Source organism: Cervus elaphus, chromosome 14 (genome assembly GCF_910594005.1).
Source record: "Cervus elaphus chromosome 14, mCerEla1.1, whole genome shotgun sequence".
In the NCBI taxonomy this organism is placed as follows: domain Eukaryota; kingdom Metazoa; phylum Chordata; class Mammalia; order Artiodactyla; family Cervidae; genus Cervus; species Cervus elaphus.
The window spans coordinates 53,685,681-53,703,183 of record NC_057828.1 but is presented as its reverse complement, the minus strand read 5'-3'; the positions used below and the strand labels follow the sequence as shown (position 1 = coordinate 53,703,183).

Sequence of the window (17,503 nt, the reverse complement as noted above, 5' to 3'; positions counted from 1 at the left end):
AGGAGACTCCCAGCCAAGGGACTTCCAAACAGGTTGTGAGGTTCCAGTTGTCTGGGAGAGGCAGGGGAAGCACCTGGGAGGAGGCGGGACCTGGAGAAGTTTCTTGGAGGATTCCAGGTTCTGATGGAACTTTTCAGCAAAGGCCACCATGAGGCCTTTGGTCACCCAAAGGCTACTGCTTTGGAGCAGACAGAGTCCAGCCTAGGATTCTACTCCCTGTCCTGGGTGCACCGGAGATCCAGGGACCGACTGGCCCCAAGGCTGGACAGTGGTTCCAGCTCATTCCTTGAACTCAGAAGCTTGAGCCCAACTTCTGATCCCCTGCTCTCCATCCTGCTCCCAGGAGGCACATTGCAGACTCAGTAGCTGAGGTGGGGAAGTGCCTGTGGATGCCCCTCCCCCAGTACAGGACCCAGCCTCCCTCTGCCTGGGAATGTGCTTGTTCCCTCTGGGCAGGAAACTTGCCCTAGTCTAGGAGGAAATGGGCCAGTCTAGGTGGGCACAGGGCCAGTCCCTCGCCAGACCCAGATTGGACAACTGGGTTCCAACTCAGGCCTGATGTTTTTCCTGGAAGGTTCCCCAGCCTCCCAGCCCCGCACTCTGCCTGTGACCTGGTGGGAACAGGGCTGGGAGGAGACTGGGCTTGGCGACCCTTTCCTTTTTATGGGCACAGGGACTGTTTTCCAAACAAAAAGTGAGCCACGTGAGCTGAAAAAGGATTCTTTTCTTATCTATTAAATTATTTTTGTGAGAAGTCTGACATGGGTATAAAAATCAGATCATTCTACTGAGGCATACCAAATAAAGAGAAATAGGCCTGAAGTCCGGAGGGCAGAAGAAATCCAGAAGGTATGATCTGGAACAGGAACAGGAAACTAAATTTGTTAGGTCCCAGACCGCAAGATACCAGATCCTGGGCTCTGACCAGCATCCTCCTGAAGAGGTGGGAGAACAGAGCCTCAGTTCCTGCTAAGAGGGGATGGTAGCCTCTGGACCACCTGGGATTGGGGTAGGCCTGCCTCCTCACTCCTAAGCAACACCCCTGCCAACCTGTGGCTTTTCTGAGCTATGGCATTGTCCCTCTGGCTGCCTCTTCGTTCCTTTCCCCATTACTGAACATCTGCATGGGGCAAGGCTCTGGGCCGGGAGCAAGATGCACAAGTAGCAATTGCTGCAAAAAAAAAAAAAAAAAGGAAAAAAAAGCTAGTAAGGGGATAGAGTAATGGAGGGCTAGGGAAGATATATTTGGTATCAAAAGCTACATAACAAATGACCCCCAAATTTAGCAGCTTAAAAGAACAAACACTGGGACTTCTCTTGTGGGCTGTGGCTAAGACTCCATGCTTCTAATGCAAGGAACCAGGGTTCAAACCTTGGTAAGGGAACTAGATCTCACATGCCACAACAAGAGTTTGCATGCCACAACTAAAGACCCTGCCTGCCGTAACTAAGACCCGGTACAGCCAAATAAATAGATAAAAATATTTAAAACAGGGAACTTCCCTGGTGGTCCAGTAGCTAAGACTGTGCTTCCAGTGCAAAGGGGCCTGGGTTCGATCCCTGGTCAGGGAACTAGTCACACAGGCCACAGTGAAGATAGAAGATCACCTATGCCACAACTAAGACCTGAGGCAGCCAAATAAATAAATATTAAAAAAAATTTTTAAACAGAACAACAGACACTTACTGTCTCACTTTTTCTGTGGGTTGAGAATCCAGGTGCAGCTTGGCTGAATCTTCTGGCTCAGAGTCTCTCACCGGCCACAGTCCAGGCGTCGGCCAAGGCTGTGGTGTCTACTGGGGCAGCGTCTACTTCCAGGCTCACTTACTTGGTTGTTGACAGGATTCAGTTTCTCATGGGCTATCGGGCCAAGAGGCTCAGTTCTTCTCTGATGGTTGGCCAGAGTCTCCCTCTGCCACATGGGCCTCTCCACAGGGCAGCCTACAACATGGCAGCCAGCTTCCCTTAGAGCAAGCAAGTGAGGGAGACAGAAGAGAGAGCAGGACAGAAGTCACCGTCTTTGTAAATCAGTGTTAAAACCAACATCCCAGTGTTTTCGCTGTATTCTGTTGGTTAGAAGCAAGTGGCTGCGTTTAGCCCACTCTTGAAAAGAAGGGATTACTTGAGGTCATGGCAGAGGATAGGGGTCTTCAGGGGCTGTTTTAGAAGCTGCCTTCCACAGAAGGCTTCTTTGAGAAGACCTTCTTTGAGGAGGACTGGCCAAGAAGAAAGCTGAGGGAGGAACACCCCAGACTGAGAGAACAACACAGGGAAAGACCCTGAGGTGGGACCCAGCTGGGAGAATTTAGGAACAGCAGGAACTTTAGCATAGCTAGATCATTACAGGATGCAGTGGCAGGAAGGAGGTCAGCAGTGGCAGGAAGGAGGTCACGGAGGTGGGCAGGCACCAGATCGCTCAGGGCCAAGGCCAGCATTAGGACTTCATTCTCCTGTGACGAGCAGACAATGGAGGGTTTGCACACAGAGGTGACATTATCCGACTTACATTTTTAGAAGATTCCCCTCCATGCTCTTTTTAGAGTAGACCGTATAGAAACATTCAACCAGCTTTTGAAACATTTGGAATAACCCAGGTGAGAGGCTGGGGGCTTGGGCCAGGGTGGTGGCCATGGAGGTGGCCAGACTGGTTGGATTCTGAACATGTTTTGAAAAGCTGATAAGATATTCTGGTCAATTAGATGTGAGCTTGAGAGGAAGCGAGGAGTCCTGGAATTCCTAGCTTCGGGGCCTGAACAGTGGGTGAATGAACTGGGGGCCTCTAGGGACAGGGCAGGGTTACCTCATGCAGGTGGGGTCGTCATCAATTGAAGGTCCGGTGTTATGACATGGTCTGAGGTTTGGGGAGGCCCTGCTGAGAAAGAGTCACAGAAACCAAGTCCTGGAGGTTGAGGGGGAGTTTCGAGGCCACGGGGGTGGTGGTGTAGCCCAGGTAGGTCTTAAGACTTCTGAGTGGCTTGCGGGATGGAGGAGGGGTCAGTGTGGCAGGAGCAGAGGGGACAAAGGGCACAGTGGCGGGAAATGCAGTCACGGAGGCAGGCTGGGGCCAGATCACCAGGACATGGGAGGGGTCTGTCATCTCCCCAAGACCATCGGGAGCCACAGAAAGGGTGCGGGCCTGTGACGACCACATGCTGCTTTAGTGAGATGGCCTAGCCTTCTCTCTTCTCCTGCTTGGAGACTGGATTATAAGGAGTAACAGCAGGGCAAATCCAGAACTTCCCTGGTGGTCCAGTGGTTAAGAATCCACCTTCCAACTCAGGGACAAGGGTTCAACCCCTGGTCAGGGAACTAAGATCTCATATGCAACTGAGCCTGGACACCACAGCTAAGACTCAACACAGCCAAATAAAGTAAATAAGAGCAGGGCTAATTCAATGTTAAGGGTCCCTTTTAGGAAGAAGAGTAGAAAATTTGTATGTAAGTGAAAATTGAGGTTGAGAAAGAAAAGCAAGATAAATTACTGGAACTGTAGAGACTTGGGTCAGTTCTCCTGACATCTCTCTGGGCACTTTGGCAGGAACACTTAAAAGGAAGATGTTTCCTGAGTGTAACTTGGCTGCCCTTCCCTCCTGGACCACTTCATAACTCCCAGAGATTGTCAGCTCTCATAGGGGCCATGCGAGTTAGGGAACTGAGCAGAAGTTTCATTAACTTCACAGTAAGCCTACCTCTGGGCTTCTCTGGTGGCTCAGTGGTAAAGAAGCTGCCTGCCATTGCAGGAGATGTGGGTTCGATCCCTGGGTCGGGACGATCCCCTGGAGAAGGAAATGGTGACCCACTCCAGTATTCTTGCCTGGGAAATCCCAGGGACAGAGGGGCTGACAGGCTACAGTTCATGTGGTCATGAAGAGTCGGACACAACCTAGGAACTAAACAAGAACAACAACACAAGCCTACCTCCAGGGAAGAGAACAGTAAGGAGGTCAACTGGGGGCTGTAGCAGGGCCTAGGCCATGTTACACTTCAGTTAGGAGGGGTCTCAGGATTGGGGTTCCCACGGTGGGGTTCCCACGGGCAGAGAGAGCGGTGGACAGATGCTGCCAGGGGTGGGAGCTCAAAGAAGAGCCTGGGGTCAGTGGGGGAACAGGGGTCTGGCGCTGGCAAGCAGCTGAGGGATTGGGGAGATTTAGGAAACACTCCCAAGTGAGTGAAACCAGGACTTCCTCCCCTGTTGACAGAAGGGGCTCTGACTTTCAAAGCCTGGGTCAAGGAGGGGCCTTTCCAGCCCACTAAGACTCAAGCCCTACCATGGCCCACCCTACACTTCCCACTGTCTCTGAAGCCGATGCTGAGTTGCTTAGCAGAGGCCTGGCCGTGGGAACCAGTGGGTCCAGCCAGAGCCAGCTCAGGCCCCTGGACCAGGAGGGGATTAAGAGCCAGACGTTGTTGTCACAGTCAGGTCTGGAGGCTGGGCCTGCCTGGCCTGTGTGAACACAGGGCTTGGGGTCTGAGAGTCGGAACTCCATGTAACTATAACTGTGGTTCAGTTACTCCCTGTGTGGTTTTTGAAAATTTCCCTACACACTTTGGAGACGGAAATGGCAACCCACTCCAGTATTCTTGCCTGGAGAATTCCATGGACAGAGGAGCCTGGTGGGCTTCTGTCCGTGGGGTCGCATAGAGTCGGACATTACTGAGTGACTAACACTACACACTTGGGCTGTTCAGTTTAAAGGGTTTGGAGCTGGACTGTGTAGGCTTAAATGAAGCTTCCTAACAGAGATGACCTTGAACAAGTTACTCTCTGTGCCTCAGCTTCTCCATTTGTTTAGAGGACCAAACGGAATGAAGGAGGTAGGGCACTCAGACCAGAGCCTGACTTCTAGTGCTGTGCCCCCTGCCCTCACATCAGTCCTGGGGAAGCCCTCTTAATGTGAGGAGTCGATGAACACAGTTGAGTAAGAGGAGCAGGAAGGAGACACTGGCTCAAGTGGCAAAGGCAGAAACGGATCTCAGGGAGGAAGGAAATGAAGAGGTCTCCCGCCTCCCCCATCCTGTCCACCAGACTGCTCCCCAGGTGGAGAGAGATGATGCATATTTGCATTTTATTTGCAAAGAGCTGCATGAGGATTTAGCTGGCACTAGTGGTAAAGAACCCACCTGCAAATGCAGGTGGATATAAGAGACACAGGTTCAATCCCTGGGTTGGGAAGATCCCCCGGAGGAGGGCATGGCAACCCACTGCAGTATTCTTACCTGAAGAATCCCATGGACAGAGGAGCCTGGCAGGCTACAGTCCACAGGATTGCAAGGAGTCAGACACAATTAAAGTGACCTAGCGTGCACTCGTAAGGATTTATAACCCTGTGCTGCCCATTTTTCTTGCATTATTTTCCCCCAGCCTTCAGGACAACCTTGTGAGGAGTTGATTGTTCTTTTCTGTATCTTCCTGGAGAAAACTCAAAGTTCAGAGAAATTAAATGACTTGCTCAAGGAGGACTTCCCTGGTGGTTCAGGAGTTAAGAATCCATCCACCTTCCAGTGCAGGGGATGCAGGTTTGATCCCTGGTCAGGAAACTAAGATCCCACATGCCGTAGGGCAACTAAGTCCCCAGGAACCACTGGGCCTGTGCCACAACTAGAGAGAAGCCTGTCTGCCACAACTAAGACCTGATGCAGCCAAAATTAAATACATGATTTTTTTAATTGACTTGCTCAAGATTACAGAGCTAATAAATGGGGGAGCCAAGATCGAAATTCAAGTGGGTCTGACTCCAAAGCCCAAATTCTTAATGGCTCACTAACTTTGCATGCTACTGCTAAGTCACTTCAGTCATGTCCGACTCTGTGCGACCCCATCCCTGGGATTCTCCAGGCAAGAACACTGGAGTGGGTTGCCATTTCCTTCTCCAATGCATAAAAGTGAAAAGTGAAAGTGAAGTCGAGCAGTCATGTCCGACTCTTGGCAACGCCATGGACTGCAGCCTACAAGGCTCCTCCGTCCATGGGATTTTCCAGGCAAGAGTACTGGAGTGGGGTGCCATTGCCTTCTCCTAACTTTGCATATGCAGCTACTTTAAGACCCTCTCCTCCTACTCATGCATTGTATTTAAATTACTGAGACCCTACAAAGTGACAAGCACTGGGCTGGCTGCTGGAGACAGACAGTAGTAAGTCACAGCCCCGCTCCCAGTCTGGTGGGTAAAGCATATTGGTTCCACTCAGAAGCCTTGAGGTGGATCCGTAGGATTGACGTGACTCCTGACACCTGGAGGAATCGGAACAGGCTTCTCAAAAGTGCTGAGACTAGTGCAGAGTTTGCCGGGAGGAAGGGAGTGATCAAGACTCATGAAGTCTCACCAGTATGCCTCATGACTCTGCTATAAGCAACAGAAATAGTTTTTAACTGGTTGAAGAAAACTCAAGAAAAAAGAGGATGCACTGGCTCCAGAGATCCAGTGGGAGGACTTTCAGGCATGGCTGGATCTAGCAGCTTAAGTGATGAAATCAGTTATTCTCTTTCTCTATCATCTTTGCTCTGCTGTCCTCTGTCTTGGTCCAAGCGTTGGCAGAAATCATGCCAAGCTTGCATCCTGCCAGCCTGGGAAAAATAAGTCCTCTTTCTACATACTTCCAGCCAGGAACTGAAAGTAGGGGTGAGGTTTGCCAAACAGAAATTGGGTGCTGTTACCAGAATCTAGGAAAGGGATGCTAGCTGACAGGATCCATGATGTCTGCTAGATTCTTGAGCGGAACCAAGTCTTCCTTACCTTCAGCATTTTGTCCATCTTACTATGATATCCAAACCTCTGTCCTCTATATGATGGGAAAAGGAAAGGAACTCACCTAAACACCTACCAAGCATCAGGCAAATTTATCCACATTCATCCCAACAAATCCTCACAGTGAAGCCACAAGAAGCTACTGCCATCCCAGGGTTACAAGAGAAAACAGGCTCAGAGAGAAGTGACTTGCCCAAGGTAACAGGCTGGCAAGTGACCGAGCTGGAATCACTCACACATACTGATGTTACCTGTATCTGTGCTTGCCCCTGCTGCAGCCTGCCCCTGCTACAGTGTGAGGAGGCCCCACTTCTCTGTACTTCTGCACCCCTGCCAGCCCCTAGCACAGCCCCTACACACAGTAGGTATCCAGGAATAAGTGTTGAACTGACCTGACTTCATACAGACAGAGTGGAGGATGGAGGGAGGGACAGGGGCAAGAAGCCAGGACTGGAAGGTCCATGGGTTTTCAGAGGCTGCTTGCCAAGGAACAGACCCCTCCCCCCACCCCACCCCACCCGCACCGCAATCCCAACCCAGATACATAATTTCATGCAGCTTCACATGTGGGCATCCCTAGGCTGGGGCTGACAGCTCTGCTCTGGCCTGGCCCACCTTGAGCCTATCAAGGGGAAAGGCAATTGGACCAAAGGATACTTTCCTTCCCTGGGGTCTCTGGCTCCCTGGGGGCTGCAGCTTAGCGAGCTCCAGAGGAGAATCAGAGCAGGGAGGACAGCTCCATGTCACTCTCCCCAGGCTTGTCACTGTTCTCAGGCCTAGCTTCAGAGCAAAGGGACCCTGTGAGCTGAGCGTTCTGGAAATCAGGCAAGCGTTATGTGGGAACAGCCAACACGACTACTGGTGGGACAGCAACTCTGGGCCGGGCCCTGGGCTGCCTTGTCCCCAGCAGCTCTGCAAAGGGAAGCATTCATGTCCCCACCCAAGGATGTCCAGTCCAGCTGCCCCATGTTACAGGTGAGGAAACAGGGCCTTGGAGAAGGGAGGAACTTGTCCATGATCACAGCCAGCACCAGAGAGCCGGGAGTTAAGCCTAAGTCTGACCTCGAAGCCTGTGTTTTTCTTACTGCCTTCCTCTCCCTGGAATGTCCTCCCCTGTTCCTCTTGTGGCTGGTTCCTCCTCATCTCAGCTTAAATGTTATCCCCCAGAGAGGCCTGGCCTACTCCCACCTACACCCCTTACTCTGTCTTAGCCTCTTGCTCATTCCTATATAGCACACATCACCACTGGTAATCATCGTATTAATTTTTGTTGGGAATTTCCTGGCGGTCCAGTGCTTAGGACTAGGTGCTTTAACTGCAGTGGCCAGGGTTCAATCCCTTGTCGGGGAACTAAGATCCCACAAGCTGCGTGGTACAGCCAAAACAAACAAACAAAAAGATTGTTATGCACTGATCTCCCCTGTGGATACTGTTCTATGCTATGCTTAGTTACTCAGTCGTGTCCGACTCTTTGTGACCTCATGGACTGTAGCCCACCAGGCTCCTCTGTCCATGGGGATTCTCCAGGCAAGAATACTGAAGTGAGTTGCCATGCCCTCCTCCAGGGGATCTTCCCAAGCCAGGGATAAAACCCAGGTCTCCCACATTGCAGGCGGATTCTTTACCATCTGAGCCACCAGGGAAGCCCCTGTGAATACCAGGACTGATTACATCTGACTTGATTCTCATGGGCTCCACGACTCGAGCTGAGCACACAGTAGGTGCTCAACTCCTCTTTGGGTAGGAGGTGCCGTGTTCCCCAGCAGACTGGACAGCAGCAAATGTCCCCACTGCCCTAGATCTTACTCTCCAACCTCTCGCCCGCCTCCCCTGCATCCAGGGTCTCAGCTTGTTGTTCAGGCTCTCAGTCATTTCTGACTCTTTGTGACTCCACGGACTGCAGCACACCAGGCTTCCCTGTCCTTTACCATCTCGTGGAGTTTGCTCAGACTCACATCCATTGAGTCAGTAATGCTATCCAATCATCTTATCCTCTATCGTCCCCTTCTCCTTTTGCCCTCAATCTTTCCCAATGTCAGGGTCTTTTCCAATGAGGCAGCTCTCTGCATCAGGTGGCCAAAGTATTGGAGCTTCGGCATCAGTTCTTCCAGTGTATATAGTTCTTCTATAGGGTCTCAGCTGTCGTGACCATGATAGATTGAATCTTTTTTGCTCAGTGGCTTAGGAGAAAGCTGCTCCAGGCTGGCAGGACAGGAGGAGGAGAGCAGAGCCTCTGAGCTGGCAGACAAAGGGCGTGTGTTCTTATCCAGTGCACTTCCTGGGTTTCCATTGCAGGAAGCCGGGCACCTGCCGAGGTGACACCGACACCGGGGCTGGTGCTGGAGTCCCTTGTCCGGGACACTCTTCTTCCCCCAGGAGCAGCGGCAGAGGTGGGAAAGAGGTGCTGGACAGTCGGTAAGTGGCAGCAGCTGGACCCCACGTTCCCCTTGCACCTGCCCTCTTCCAAGCCAGTCAGTCTTAGCTCAGAGCAGGTGTGGGAAGGCTTAGATCCTGCTTGGAGTCAGTGAGACCTTAGGCCCCACATCAACCCTTCGGTGCCTCACTGTCCCACCTGGAGGTGCTCAGGGGAGGTATCATGGAGGTGTGTGTGGGGGGAGCAACATTTTTATTTGCTTTAAATAAGCTTCTGAGTCACAATGCACTTTAAAAGGGAGTTCTATGGCTAAAGTGTCTGAAAACCTCTGGATCAAACTTTCTTCCTTAGGGTCCTTCCCATGGCTGGCATCCAGTGGTTTCTTCCTTCCTCCTGGGGAAGGTATAGAGATCTTGTTCCAAGGGGTGCTTGCAAAGGGAGGTAACCTTGCCAAGCAGGGGAATGAACCTGACCACAGGCTCAGGCAGCCTTGAATGCAAGTCTCCCTCTGCTGAAAAGAGGAGTCACCTGTCTTTGCATCTTGAAGGGTGGAAGCCCCTGGGACCTGCAGGGCAGTGTGTGTACCCAGGGGCACCCACTGCTGTGGGTTAGAATCCAGCTCTGCTATTTGTCTCTTGTGTTGGCCTTGAGCCTCTCTCTGCCTCAGTTTCCTCATCTGTGAAGCAGGAATAATCAGCCTTTTCCCATAGGGTCTCCTGGGAATTAAATGGAAAGGTCGGCAGGCTGAGCATCAGATAGCCCTATGAACAGCGGCTACTGTTACTACTGTTGTTATTAGGACTGGCTGTGAGGACGGAATGAAAAAAGGGATGCTGAGGGGGATGGGAGAGGTGACCAAATATGAGTGAGGGATTTAGGGAGGCAGGGTGGGGGAGGAAGACGAGCACAGGACAGGATGTTCAGCACCCCCACCCAGCCCCCAGAAGCATGACGCCCCCAAAAACAGCCCCAGAGCGCTCGGCCAGCAGCATGACTGCAGCTTTGGGCCCACAGAGGAGAGCCAGACCCTGCCTGGCCTCCCTGCAGATGGCGCGGAGTCCAGCACTCCTCTGGCCTCTGCCACTGTGGCTTTAATCAAAAGAACAATCTGTTTGCCTCTGAATCAGACCCAGATTCCTTTTCCCAGCAACGTTCCCTGGGCCTCCAGGGACTCAGGCGGCCCATCCAGGCTCCATCTCCTGCCCCAGAGCCCAGGCTGGGCTTCTCCCTCCCCGTTCCACGTTTGGAGGGTGGGGGAGCAGGAGGTGGGAGAGGTAGCGGGGTCGGATACGGCCCAGCGTGGCAAACCGGGTGACCTGATTGCCAGCAAGGCCCTGTCTGCCAGGCCTCCCAGAGGATCCTGTCCCCCCAGGACTCTGGGACCCACGTGCAGAAGGTGTTAGGGTCCAGACAGGTCATTAGCCCCATTTTAGAGGCGAAGAAACTGAGGCTCAAGAAGGTGGAGTGACTGCGAAGTGTCACAAGATTAGTGAATGTCCAGGGAATCCAGGTCCCACCTGACCCCTAAGACCTTGGGAGATCCCAGGCCAAACTGGTAGGGCCACCACCCCAGGTGACCTCGGGGAGGGGGTTGGGGGAGGACCACTCTGGGTTCACAAAGGACGAGGAGAGTGGGCACCCAAGGAGGCCGCCCACCCTCCAGGCCTGGGCCAAGGGGAAGGGAGGAGGGGTCGAGGGAACAAAGGGAGCGGGGAGGGGGCGGCGCGGGGCGCGGCCGGGCAGGTGGGGGGGGGGCAGGTAGGGGCCGCTTCCGCCCGGCGGGAATCCCGGGTCCCCTCCCCCCAAGCTTCACCTTTTATGGTAAGGCGGCCGGGGCGGCGGGGCGGAGGGAGCCGAGGGGGCGGGGAGGGCGGAGGGGGCGGGAGGCGCCGCGCCGCTCCTGGCTCTGCTCGCTCGGGTGACGGACCGGAGCCGCCGGGGGCGCGGGCGGCTCAGGTAAGCGGAGCGGAGCGGGGCGGGGTGGGGTGGGGGTCCCGTCCTGCCGCCCGCGCCCCCGGCTACACACAGGTGACAGCGCGGGCAGCCCCTGGCAGGCGCGCAACCCCGCGCCCCCGCCCGGACCCCAGCTCCGGCGCTTCCAGGGGGGCCCGCGGGACTGCGGGCCGGGGGTGCGGGTCTCTGTTCCCAGAGCGGAGGGAGGGCAGGTCTGGAGGTAGCGCGGGTGTCCCTGCCCGGGAGCGGCACGCGGAGAGGAGGGATGGAAGCAGGGCGGAAGCTCCCGCACAAAGAGGACAGCGTCCCGCACATGGATCGAATTAAAGTCCCCGGCGGCGCCCCACCGTGACCCGGCCAGCCGCCCCGCCGGGGTGCTTGAGCGAGGGCGCCGGGTTTCCGAAGGTCCGGGAAGCTCTGGGCCCCTTTCCCCAGCCGGGCTTAGGCGAGGGGCAGCAGGGGCCGCGGAACTGCCCCTCTCTGGGCCTCAGATCCTCGGGGGTGGGGGGGGGGGGGGGGGGCGGTGCTGGGAAGGGGTGGGACTGAGCTATCCCCAGGGTGTGTGCCTGGGGCACCCTGGCCTGAGTCCTCCAGCCCAGATTCTGAGGACCCCGCCGAGAGGCTGGGCAGCGCCCAGATCCCTCTACTTCACATTGATGGAAGCCAAGTCCTGGTCTTCTCAGGCGCCCCCTGGGGTTCCGCCTCTCGCCTGAGGTACTGAATAACCGTCAGGCTTTCTCTTGGCACCTACCCAGTACCAAGATCTTGAGCACCCCTCTTTTATCCTCTCAGCTACCCTTCCAGAAAGACCTCATTATTTCCACTTTTTGAAATAACAGAGGCCCAGAGAGGTTCAGTGACCTCCTTAGGGTGGCCCAGCAGGAAAGAGGTGGGGTTGGGGATGAACTCAGCCCTGTGTACCTCCTCCACTTCCCTGGGGTGGGAGAGGGGGAGGCCCTTCTGTCCCAGGCTGCAAGGTCTCCCTGCAGGGCCGGGAGAGGGGGCTCAGTTTCACTCCCACTGCCTGCAATTTAACTCCCAACCAAGCCTCGGCTGCTTTCTCGGAGTACTGGAGAGCACAGCTTAGAGGTGGTCCCAGAGGGTTTGGGAGGAGTAGGACCAGGGACAGGGACCCTGGTCAGGGACTACCCCCATCCCTGGAGGCCCTCTGGGTCAGCCAGCCCTGCCCCTGCCCTGGGCTGCAGCCTAAAGCTGGGCTGGGTGGGTGACTGGATCTCAGCCTCCTTCCTTCCTCTTAACAGGAAATGACTTTCCTTCCCTTTGTTTCCACTTTCTCCGCTTACCCAACTGGATCTCACATTGGTCCTCTGGGGGAGGAAGGGTGGCGGCAGAGGGTCCCCCGGGGCAGGGCTGGCTGGGAGGCTGCCCCGCAGGGAGCTTTCTCACACACCCCCGCTCCAGGGTGACCTGGGGGGCATTGGGACCCGAGGGGAGCCTTGGCTCCCTTTCCTGCTTGGGTCTGACTGACAGGGCTTTGAAAATCCCTAGCTCGGCCCCTTCCCCTGGGGCCTGAAGTCCCTGTTGGAAGCGCTGGGAAGGGATAGGCCTGGGTTGGTTGGGGGGGGGGGGGGTGGGAGTGGGGAGTGCTGCCCAGCTGTGAACATCTGGCTTCAGTGCTGGGATGTTCATCCTGGACATTTTCTGAGAAGCCAGCAGATCTGATTTCCCGGAGGGCTGTTCTGGGGTAGAGTGGGGTTCAGGGCATGATGGGAGGGAGGCGGAGAAGGCACCCTCGGCAGCCTCCGGGGATGAGCCCAGAGTTTACTGGCCATCTGATAATTAGTCTGGATTGAGCCATTTTGTGTAAGAACAGGCCTGGAGATTTTGCCTCCCCACCTCCACCCACCCTGAATCATTCAGGGGAAAAAAATGTGACCTCTCAGGCCCAAAGATACCCCCTGGACTTCCAGGTTGGATCCTGCTCTGTTAGAATTCCAGGTCTCCAACTTCTTGCTTGGGGCCTCACCTGGCCTCATCTATACAGTGGGGGCAGGACTTCCCTGATGGTCCAGTGGCTAAAACTTCATCCTTTCAATGCAGGGGCCCCGCGGTTCATCCCACGTGTGACACGCCATGCAGGCCACAACTAAGACTCACTGTAGACAACTAAATATTTTAAAAAATGAAGTGGGGGGACTTCCCTGGTGGTCCAGTGGCTAAGACTCCATGCTCCCAGTGCAGGGGACCCGGGTTCAATCCCTGGTCAGGGAACTAGATCCCACATGCCACAACTAAAGAGTTTGTATGCCGCAAGTAAAGACCTGGTGCAAATAAATAAATAAATATTTAAAAAAAAAAAAATGAAGTGGGGGCATAGCAATATGTGTTAAGAATCAAGTGTCTTTTTAATGTATTGTTTTATAATTATTTTTACTATTATTTTGGCTGTGCTGTGCATGAAGGGTGTGTGGGATTTGAGTCTTAACCACTGGACTGTCCCAAGAATTATGTGACTTTGAAGGCTCAGTAAGCACTGGTGGCAATGCCTGGCACAGGGCAAGCACTTTATCAGTGGGTGCCCTTGTTCTTGTATTTAAACCTTAGATGCACTTTGAAACTTGTTTGCAAAAATAGATACTTAAACTTGTAACAAAGTATGAAGCCGAAGAGGAGGACAGCCAACAGAAGCATATGTACTTCCAAACATCACGTACAAAACAAGAAACAAAAGAGAAGTACTTCACAAGAACTTTAGAAGTTTTATTCCTATATTGCTTTCTTTTTCAAAACAGATATTTTATTATCAGAATGAGCTACACATTTTAATCAAAGATAAATCAATTTAAAGGGAATTTAGGAACGTATATTATTACTATTCTCCATCAGTCTCCAGGAGTCCACAGCAGCTGGTGGAGGGAGGCCTTTGAGTGGCCACTCAGGCTCCAGGTCATTAGAGTCCCTGTGGGCCAGCCTTTGGGGCTGAGTCAGGGTGGCCCATATGGAGAATAAGATAGAAAAAGGACAATTCCTTCCCTGGGCACAAGCCCTGGGTGACCAGTAAGAACTCTAGAGCTGAATGTGGACAACTTGCCCCACCCCATGACCCCACCTCATCCCTGGCCCCAGAGCCTACTCTTGGCAGGAACCACCAGAGAGAAGGAAAGTGCACTCTCCCTGGTCCAGATGCTGCCTTGCTCCCAGATCCATGCTTTATGTCTCCTGTGAGCTGGACTTGGGTCATGCAAAGACTACAGATGATGCAGTTGTAAGCATATGAGGTCACTTCTAGGGAGTGGGCAGACATGATGGTGAGCCAGCGTGGCCTGTGATGGGCTGTCATTGCCCTGTGGAGTAGACAACTACCCTCAAGTAGGAAATCAGGGGACGCTTCAGGGAGGAGGTGATGTTTGCGCTGGGCTTCTAAGGAAAAACTGGAATTTACCCTGCACTGGGCAGGAAAGACAGATGGTAGGAACATGCCAGGGCAAGTAAGGGAGAAAGATGGTCCAGGAAGGGTGCATGGTCCAAGGTGGTAAAAAATAGGTTGAGGCCAGGGGAATTTGGACTTTATTTTGAAGGTAGTAGGGAGCCATGGAAGCCTTTTGAGTAGAGAAGAAACAGATTGATGCTCCAGAAAGATCACTCCAGAGGCAGGATTGGAGATTCTTGAGGCACTCACCCCTTTGCCTGAACCAGGGCATGACTCTGGAGATGAGAGCAGGAGAGATTCTGGCCACAGGATTAAGAGCTGATTGGATGTGGAGGCTGAGGGCTGAGCACAGGATGCTGGTTTCTGAGCTGGGTCGGGAGAGGGCAGCAGAGCCAGGTGGCCAGGAGCATGGGCTCTGGGTTCAGATCCCAAGCTCCCTGCTGCATGACCCTGAATGAATGACTTCCACTTCTTCCTCTGGGCTTCCTCATCTGTAAGACAGGGATGGTAACAGTGCTTTTCCCGCTGCATCCGTGGGAGGTGTGTGAGTTAATGGGCGGAAAGTGCTTAGGGCAGGGCTGGCACAGGATAGGCCTTGGTAAACGGTGGCTCTGATGGTTCATCTGTCCCCGTTGCCTCCTGGAATCCAGCGCTGATGTTCTAACCGTTGATTCACCCTGTCTCCCTCCCACAGTGGAGCTGGCCTGGACGTTGGGGACCTCAGCCTTCCTAGGAAAATCCAGATCCCAGGTGAGGGAGGTAGTTCGGGGTGCGGCCCTGGGCTGGGCCTGGCAGTCAGTAGTGCCGAGGGTGGGGAGCTGGAGAGCGGCCCCTCCCTCACGCTCCTTGGAGAAGGGAAATTAATCATTGGTGCAGTGAGCAGGGCAGGGCTGCCCTTTGTTCCACCAGGTGTGCAGGTTGGGGGATGGGCGGTCAGGACTGCTGGGTCCCCCTCTGTGGCCAGGTCACCTGGTGGGCACCTGCCCTTCCCTGGGGGACATCTGCCACCCCTTGTGTGGCTGGGTGGGGTGCTGGCACCGTGGGTGGCTGCTCCTGTCTTGTTCGGAGAGGGAGGCTCCTTGCCCTAGGGGTGTCTGGTGTCCAGGTGGTGCGCCCCTGCCCACCCCACTCCTGCCAGGCCCTGAATGCTGGCCAAGCCTGAGGCCCACTCTGTCCTCAGCCCCACCAGAAGCTGAAACAATGGCCTCCAAGCCTGAGAAGAGGGTCGCCTCGTCTGTCTTTATCACCCTGGCGCCCCCACGTCGAGATGAGGCCGTGGTTGAGGAGGTGAGGCGAGCAGCTTGTGAGGCCCGGCCTGGCCGCCCCTGGGAATCTCCTGCCCCCACGAATGCTCCCGGGGCTGGCTCAGTGGGAAAGCTCCGTTCCTGGACGCCCCCTGGGAGGGCTGCAGCCCCAGGGCCAGCTGGTCCACCTCAGCTCTCCAATGGAGGTAAGAGGGTGAGACTGGGAGACTGGCTTAGAGGCAGCCTTGAAATGGGGAGGGAAGGGCAGGCTCTCAGGTCATTCACTGAGCATCTACTGTGTTCCAGGCTGACTCTGGAATCCACCTGACTGGGTTTGAATCCTGACTCCTCTACTTATTGGCTGTGTGACTTTGGCAGGCCACTTAACCTCTCTGTTCCTCGGTTTCTCAATCTGTAAAATAGAAATAATGATAGTAGCCACCTCAAAGGGTCCTTGTGAGGATTTAGATGAATTAACACATATGGAAAGTGTTGCTCCCAGGACCTGCCATGTAGAAAGTGCTGAATACCTACTGTTTATTATTCGGAGCCAGACACTAGGGATAAAACTTACATCCTAGTGGGGGAAACATAGTAAAAACAAAATATCATATCAGAAAGACACAAATACTATTTCAGAATTAAACACAGTAAAGAGTTGGGGAGGTGCAACTTTTTATGGGGTAAACAGGATGGCTTCTCCAAGAAGGTAACATCTCAGCTCAGTTAAGACTTAAGGACACTATAGAGCTAGAAGGGAAATGGGAACAGTTAGTGCAAAGGCCCTGAGGCAGGGATGAATTTGGTAAGTTGAAGGAACTGAGAGGTAGTTTTGTCCTTTGTTGAGCTCTTCATCCACTTGCTGTGTGATCTTAGGCAAGCAGTTTCCTCCTCTAAACTTCAGTTTCTTCCTCTGGGGGTTGGAAATTTGGTCATGTATGTGATGTGAATGGGCTTCCCTGGCGGCTCAGTGGTAAAGAATCTGCCTGCTAATGCAGGAGACAAGGGTTCGATCCCTGGTCCAGGAAGATCCCCTAGAGAAGGAAATGTCAACCTTACCCCAGTATTCTTGCCTGGGAAATCCCATGGACAGAGGAGCCTGGCAGGCTACTGTCCATGCAATCACAAAGAGTCTAACAAGACTTAGCAACTGAACAACAACGAGCAAATGTGATGTGAAATATCAGCTATTGGAGAGTAGCAAGGAAGGATGACGACCTCGGGGCCTGAGGCAGCTGCCCGTCTGAAGGGCACCAGTTGGAACAAGGAGGCAGTGAGAGGCTTAATGTTGGAGTCCTCGGGTGCCTAGTCAGGTGCCCTGCTGTTCCAGAGCAAGGCTAAGGAAGCCTTGTGCATCCATCACCATGGAAACCACCTTGAGACCAGAAAGTGAAAAAGTGAAGGTGTTCTTTGCTGAGTCTTTTCTGACTCTTTGCAACCCCATGATTGCCCACCAGGCTCCTCTACCCATGGAATTCTCCAGGCAAGAATACTAGAGTAGGTAGACATTCCCTTCTCCACGGGATCTTCCTGACCCAGGGTTCAAACCTGGATCTCCTGCATTGCAGGTGGATTCTTTACCATCTGGTCACCAGAGAATCCCCAGAGACCAAAAGGAAATGTCTGTTATAGGAAGCCAAACACAGGCAGGAGAAGGGACCACACATGAACACACATAAGAGTACTTGGATATTTGTATAACATGCTGCTTCGTTATAATGTAGCCTCCTAAAGTGATCTTTCCTTCCTAACCACGCATGCCAAGAATATCCTTCTGCTACTTCTCGTTTTTCTTTT

General features: G+C 53.6%; 1 protein-coding gene and 1 long non-coding RNA gene across 4 annotated transcripts in view; one reads left to right on the top strand and one right to left on the bottom strand.

Annotated features, from left to right (window-relative positions):
- Positions 1-58: 58 nt before the first annotated feature.
- LOC122707800 lies at positions 59-12,762 on the bottom strand. The gene is made up of 3 exons (XR_006344917.1): positions 12,376-12,762; positions 1,688-1,965; positions 59-1,171 (listed from the first exon to the last, which is right to left on the bottom strand). It is a non-coding gene; the product is annotated as an uncharacterized LOC122707800 (long non-coding RNA).
- The window catches only part of FBLIM1 (filamin binding LIM protein 1), a 26,052-nt gene continuing 17,604 nt past the window's right edge, over positions 9,056-17,503 (top strand). The window contains exons 1-3 of one of the 3 annotated variants that reach the window (XM_043923679.1): positions 9,056-9,159; positions 15,157-15,212; positions 15,643-15,912. In XM_043923679.1, coding sequence (XP_043779614.1) covers positions 15,663-15,912 — 250 coding nt within the window. In that variant the 5' untranslated portion in view covers positions 9,056-9,159; positions 15,157-15,212; positions 15,643-15,662. Of the gene's footprint in view, positions 9,160-10,969; positions 11,075-11,451; positions 11,477-15,156; positions 15,213-15,642; positions 15,913-17,503 lie in introns of those variants that run through there. The other 2 variants (XM_043923678.1, XM_043923680.1) reach the window with 2 other exon arrangements.